The 7,752-nt window shown below is 26.4% G+C and overlaps 1 protein-coding gene across 3 annotated transcripts in view; it reads left to right on the top strand.

The window, feature by feature from the left end:
- The window catches only part of LOC126896771 (lachesin-like), a 107,408-nt gene that overhangs the window by 26,475 nt on the left and 73,181 nt on the right, over positions 1–7,752 (top strand). For all 3 annotated transcript variants that reach the window (XR_007701932.1, XM_050669840.1, XM_050669841.1), the window contains exon 3: positions 6,299–6,506. Coding sequence is in view for 2 of the 3 variants with exons in the window: in XM_050669840.1 (XP_050525797.1) it covers positions 6,299–6,506 (208 nt within the window). In the remaining variant the exon portion in view is untranslated. The remainder of the gene's footprint in view (positions 1–6,298; positions 6,507–7,752) is intronic.

The raw sequence follows: 7,752 nt of genomic DNA on the forward strand, positions 1-7,752 counted from the left end.
GACAAATTTTACCACTTTTATTTAGTAACTAGGGTTACACTATTAACGTACAAAATATAAATTTTACCAAGTAAGCCAATTCTTGTCTGACTCGCTCGTTAAAATTAAATTTAAAAGATAAAATTGATTAACTAATTCTTCTGGTTTTTTATAAGATGATGACTAGTATCAATCAATGTTAAAACCCTTAATTTTTTTCCGCCACTCTTAATTTGGTGCCGCCGACGGTTTATTAAATCTTCTGATATGCTTTCAACTCACGTACGTTCAACAGAATTTCTTCCTTTCCGGAAGAGCAGTGAAGTAGATCGGCAACAGCCGACACCGCTTTTATAAATTATGCAAATCACGCGATTGCATCAGGTGCCCTCCAGTTCAACACCCGTGTGGTCATCGTTAAAGGCATATAACAGCTGTGGAATAACCTTTATCTGAGTACCCTGTCACAAAAGAGAATGTTAACTCGAAAGTCCTAAAATTCTTTATGCGTTCTAAGGATTTGTCATTCTTTTATTTTGTCAAAAATATTGTCTTCAAATGTTGTTTTTCTTTATTCCGTTTAGATTTTAATAAAACAGACATTTCCCTACTAACATACTCACTCAATATTCGTGAAATATATTTAGGTTGTAGACATTTACCGTAAATAGTACATTCACCATTTTTTTCATATTATAAATAACGTACAATTAAGCTTTAAACAGATTTTACACTAATTCACTAATCAGTTTTTCTATTTAAAACCTGTCTCTATAAATCCTGGGCATTCAAGTTTGAATTTTTGTTGCTTTAAAAACCTCATGTTTAAAATAAATGATCCATATTGGAGTATTGTAATTTAATAAATCGAAAATAAAAGTTAAATAAATATTGTTTATTATTAGATACACCCAAAGAAAAACCTCAATCAATTTTGATAGAGAAATTTTATCAAGGGTATATGATAATGTTTTATTAATACGAACAAAACAATTATTCTTATGAATAATTATTGTTCAAGACAAGAAAAAAATTATCATATTGATAAATATATCATAGGTTCAATAGTAATGATATATTTATCAAATTGAACAATGAATTTATTATATAGATCGAGGTTTTTCTCTGGGTGTAGTTCTATTGCGTTTAACTATTAACTTTGTTACTTAAAATTTAATACATTTGTCAGCGAATCATTTTATTTTTATAATATGTTATATATAGTTGATTTTAAATAAGACTTTCAACGATTGTCATTGATTAACGATACTTCGTTAATGCGACACGTGAAGTAAAATACTTTTTTAAAATTCCCATTTTCAAATAATATGTGAAAATGCTTGATGATGATTTTGATGATTTCAAATAATTGTTTTATTAAGGTCATCTTTATCTCTCAGTTATAATTATAATTCTTTTATATTTATCAATTAAATATGATAATAAATAAATTCTTAATACTAAATGAAATTTATACCGACATAGATTTAGCAGTATTAAATTTAAATCTAAAATAAAATATGAGTTTGGAGCTATTATTTTGTTGAAAGCTTTTTTATGCTTTGTCAAGCGATATAATGTTCATGTGAATGCATGAATATCCTTTTGGTTAGTTTTTTTAAGTGTAAATCAATGTAGTACTTTAAAGTACTACCTAATATTATTAGATTTCTTAATTTTATTAAAATTTAAACGTAGAATCAATAATCAATAAAATTGATATTAAAAGAGAAATGACCACGTGATGAGATTCATAATATTCCGTTTCAAAAACTAGATATGAAATGTTTTTGTGATAAATTTACGGACTTACACATTTTTATTCACTTATTATTTATACCAGATTTATGATTCGCAATAGTATTATCAATTCATAATTGATTCGTTGTAAAAAAGTACAAGATTTTAATCCGTTTATTTACTTGAGTGTTGAAATTATATTACACACCAAGATTGGTATTTAAATTGCAAAAAGTCAATTTAATATAAAAATAATGAACGCAGTTACTGTGTAAATACTACACTCATATTGTTGCGAGACTATTAATTTTTTATCTAATGTCAGGGCCACTGTCTAAAAAAGTACCGTTTAACAAGTTCGATAGAATATATGAATAAATTTCATTGTTTCCTTCTTTCTTTCTTTTTTTTAATGAAACATTGTATAAAACAGCAGTGTACAGATATAAATCAGACAGGTTAAGCCAGATTTATTTTTGCAGCTCTCCAGTGTTACAGAAAAGAATATTTCATCAGTGCCTAAACTTTTACAATATTTAAATGGATGAAGGGTGATAGGAGAAGAGGGATCCGAAACGTTGCTCAGGAAGGTTTGTAGTAGTTAAGGGGTCGTAGAGGATTTTTCAACGCCCAGAATTTAATATTTATTACCGTTATTTTTGTTGGTCATGTAATTCAGACACTTTAGATGCCACTTTTCTGGTCTGGTTGTGCAAATATAATATGCATATGTAATAGTTGTATAACTGAATACGTTAGAGCTATCCATATACTTGTAAATATAAAAATTTAAAGAAACTCATAAAAAAAATGTAAAATTATTGTACTAAAAAATTTAAGAGAATAATAAAAATTTGAGATGATTGGGGATAGATTATTTGAGTGTTTTTAGTTATTCCTTGTAATCAAATATCAAAAATTAATTAAAAAAGTATACTACATACGGGATAGTATAATTGATATAGCTTCTATATTAGAAATAAACAGAATAATATTAAAAATTAAATTAAAATACATTGGGTCATTCGTATAATCATAGGTTAAACTACGGCCTAAGTCGATTGAATAATAACCTAAGCAATAAGTCCCTTATTTATGTATATATATTATTTTTTTGTGTCTGTCCATAATAATACTCCTCTTTTACTCATCGATACATCAAAAGATCACAAATCATACATAGATGAAGCTTTTTGCGGCACAATTTTGGAAATTTTCTTTGATCCCTGCATTAAAGAAAAATGTCCCAAAAAATCACAATAATTACAAAACACGTTTCATTTATTTATTTACGTTTCTTAAAAATTCTTGATGGTTGCAAGAATGATTTAAATGTTAATTATACAATTTAAAAATAAAGTAGCGATATAATGTTTTTATAAAGTAATTACATTAGAACGACCCTCAACGGTAACATTTTACTTTTTCATATAAACACTGCCGCAAAAATAATATTAGTCTATTTGCATACCATGTTGAACTATTAGAAAATGTTGTTGTAAAAAGCAATTATATTGACTTTGATGGGACCCCTTAGATTAGGACGAACAAGATGTTCACATTAATAGTATTTTTTTTAATCCTGTTACTTACAGTCTGGCGATTTTACATTGGTTTAAAAAAAAGTAATGTACTGTATCACAGTAAACCTCACTCATAACGTTTCTTTCAAACTTAATTCCGATAAAAAGAGATATTTATGTATTTTATCTTGACAATAGTAATTGAGAAAAAAATACACAAATAACAAAATTCTTGTTTTTTAAATAAACAGAGTTATAGTGAAAAAAACTAATAATTTTTCATGAATATTTAATTTTCATAAATTGAGCTTGTTTATTTAAATTTTATTCCATTATGATTGAAAACAAATTATATACATTTTTCACATTGTGTAGTCAATGAATGCAAAAAGTGTGTAAGTAATTTTTCGAATTGTTTAAAAAAGATCAAAAATTCTTCAGTAATTAAAAAAGAGATTTTAATATTCAATAGTTCAATGACATATAAATTAATAATTTTTAGTCTAACAAAGATACTGTTTCAAAAAAGACATTTGAAAGACAAATAATAAAACTATCTGTTAATCATATATTACACAACGGCGACTACATGTTCATAACGATATTTCATATTGATATTTGATATAATAAAAATTCTAATTATTCTATTAAAATTTCAGGAATAATTTTTTTAATGCATATTATTGTCAATGATATTTATTTAGTAGAGTTTTTCCATATATATATATATATATATATATATATATATAAACTATGCGTTTACTCGATTGTACGGACTACGAAGGGTAAAACTACAAACCGATCGGGTCACGTAAATGGTTGTTTTTTGGCGAATTATCCGACACGACAATTGCAGTCAACGGTTCAGACGTGTAAACAAGCAGACACAAACACACACGAAAGGAAAATAAATACACAAAGTCTTTGCTTGAGGGGTACTGGATAGAAAACGGAGCACTGAAATAGCAAAAATGTTGGTAGATGTGAAGGAGAACTAACAAGAGCCAAACAATAAATGACGATAATTTGACGAAAATCGCTGTTTTTGTACGTCTACAGGAAAATAGCACAACAAAACATCTCGTCTTAACGAATTTATTAAGTTTTGTACAAGTTTTGATTGTAGACCAACTTTTTTTATACGCATAAAATCTGTTCAAAACAACAATAAAAAACGATAAAAAAAATAAAACAAATGAGGTAATTATTTAATTATTTTAAATTGAAGCAATTAATAACATAATTAAATGGACAAATAACGCACAAACATTAGGTGTGAAAAAGCATTCAACATTAATCTCAAACTTTATATTCTTAGTCAATGGTATTACGCTTTTTTATTCGATAATCATTATTTTTAACTAAATATACCATTTAAGTAAAAATAGTTTATTGATAGAAGTGTAAGTCTTTATATTTGAAGTCACATTTTACATAATAATCGTTTGACAAATATAAAACTAAACAATTGTTACTCAAAAATATTCTATCACACTTCAAATATTTATTATTACATATACAGTGATATAATAATTATTCCTTAGACAATATCATCATATTGTGATAATAATACGTACTATTAATTGAAAAATTAACAATCATATTTATCTAGCTTAAAAATAATAAAACATCTAATTAAGAAAATGAACAATAAAATGTTGTATCATTTTTTTATGAAATATCAAAAAATTGTACTCGGAGGCTGCCGAGTAGACCTTTATTTCCAATATAAAAGAGTGGGAAATGTTCTAATAATATTATCACCCAGCTTATAACGTTTATTTTAAGTAACAATAAATATACAGAATGATTAATTTTTGGTAAGACACTCATTTTCTCAGATACTATAAGAAACTTACAATTTTTAAAAAGAGAAAAATTATAATTATCATTATAAATATTATTTAATTCAAAAATTGTACAATAACATGTGATTAAATAGAATTTGTTCATACTTTCAAGATGAAAAAATTTTAATTTTAATATTTTTAAACGCTAACTCCTATGTTTAATAATATAATAGAAAAAATATATTAACAATTTTTGTTCTCACAATTATTTTAATCCGATGGTCCGTTCATTCATTAGAGCATTCTCATATATTGAGTGAGTTTGTAGTGCGGGTGGATACGGCTCGTAATGATGTTTGTGCACTCCGACCTATCGATATTCAATAATCGTTGTCGATTCCTATATAAGTGTAATATCTATGTTAAGTATCCATGCTTCACTTTAGCCTTTATTTTAAATAAAAAATAAAAAACATTGAATTGATTTAACGAATGTTATTAATTATGCTTTTTACAATATGAGATAATCTATTATCACTGTTGAACATACAACGTTTACAACTATAAAACTTATTGATCATATCTATTAAAAATTGAAAAATTTCTTACTTACTTTTTTCTGTATCAATTAAGTTTGTTATTTTTTTTTTAACTATTACAACAGGTGACTCAGTATAAAAGTGTAGTCGACAACTGGATAAGAAGTGATTTTAAATAAAACGCGGCCAAAAAGGCGATAAAATCGGAAAACTATTACTGCCAAACTTTAAATATAGTTTTTGTATTATGTCTAAGCTAGTAAATGTAAATTTAAAAAAGAAAAAAGGTCTTATGCGTTTTTACAGAAGTTTATTTTAGCGTTTTGTGTTCTTTTCCTTTGTATCGTTCAATAGTAAAATAGTGTTGGAAAAACTCTTTTACAACCGTGTTATAATAAATATATAATAGTACCTTCGATGAGAGTCAATTATTTTTATAAATTTAGCATTGAAATAATCGAGGTCTCAGTACTGTTGTGATACTTGTAAAAATAAACAGGATGATTCAAACAATTTAAATTTATATTCTTTTAAATTATATCCAGCATAATGTTAAACTTACTATAAAATTTTATGAGAAAAAACATTTTTCGATCAAAGATTAGAACTTGAATTTTTAATATAATGCCATATTAATTACAGCTATACATAGAAAAATAGTATATTTTTACTAATTAGGATAAACTTTTAAGGTCTCACATTAAGCGTTATTTATTGTTATCTTTAGATTGGTTGGATGAAAGCAGAAGACCAAACAATATTAACATTTCATGAACGCGTTGTCGCCTCAAGTGGGAGATTCAGTGTGACTCATGAAGGATACAGAACTTGGTACTTACATATAAGAGACGTAGAAGAAAACGACAAAGGCTGCTACATGTGTCAAGTAAATACGATCGAAATGCAGAAGCAAATTGGTTGCTTAGACGTTTTAGGTAAAACTTCTTCAATAATATTTTTTTTTAATTTTGCCTAAATTTAATTCAAAATCTTTAGATTCAATTACCAAAACTTCCTTTCTAAATCATCTATTACTTTAATAGTTTAAAATTTAATGTAATAAAACATACGCTCGACTACTTGAAAAAATTAACTTATCATCTACTTCATCAAACTCCTCAGATGGTTATAAGAACAACCAAAAAACGACACGTGGCCGCTATACAGGAATTCATGACAGATAAAGAAATAACAAACATTACATAAGTACAACAGTCTATATTACTTAACTACATCCTAACAGTTTAAAAAGTCAATTAAAGTGATCACTTGCTAGCATCATAATTAACTCATAATGCAATAATTTCGTGCGAAAATTATACTTCTGAAATAAGTAAGATAAATAAATCACTGTATCAAAAACATGTATCGTTATTGAGACTTCCATTGTTTGAGTTTGCATTATTTACAAAATAACGATAGCCAGTCAATTTCTCATAAAACAATAAGTTTTTTGTTTTGGATTTTGTTAATTATTTCCCTTATATCTTATAGGAGTGTCAACTTTATATTTTTAAATGCAACATTTGCATAAAACTAGCTTATACAATAGGAAATAATCTAATCAAGAAAATTACTGATCGATAACAACTTTTTGACTAAGGCATAGGAAGATATTTACATTTTTATAACTAGGCGGGAGTGCGTCCGAGAAATAACTAATTGTAAAAAACTGCAGTATTCGCGCTTCACTTCCAATCTATATTTTAAAATGCAATAACTATCAAATTATTAATTCAAAAATTGATATAAACCAGTCATTTTCTCAATTAGATCATTTTCTATTTTATATAGTAAGTAAAAAAACAGGTCACGGTGGTTAGCGTTAAAATAGTCAACCAGTACTTCAATTGATTGGTCATAAATAATCATCCACAAACTATCAAAAGTCAAATCTGTCCCAGTCTAGTCATTGGTTGAAGACGGAGTTGCGCATTAAGCTTCGACCAGTCAAAATTGTTATAATGTAGTATCTCTTTAGATGCTCTGCCATAATGTTAATTTTAGATACATTTTTTGGGGTTCGTAATACATATGTTCAAAAAATGATAACTCAGGCCAACTGAATAATAGACTATCAAGACCAATGGAAATCCTTTTTCTTATTTGAAAATAACACACTGTATATATTTTCTCTGTGTTTCGGTTTTTTTTACTTTCTTTTATATATATATATATATA

Source organism: Daktulosphaira vitifoliae, unplaced genomic scaffold, assembly GCF_025091365.1.
Source record: "Daktulosphaira vitifoliae isolate Bord-2020 unplaced genomic scaffold, ASM2509136v1 Scaffold_1, whole genome shotgun sequence".
Taxonomy (NCBI): domain Eukaryota; kingdom Metazoa; phylum Arthropoda; class Insecta; order Hemiptera; family Phylloxeridae; genus Daktulosphaira; species Daktulosphaira vitifoliae.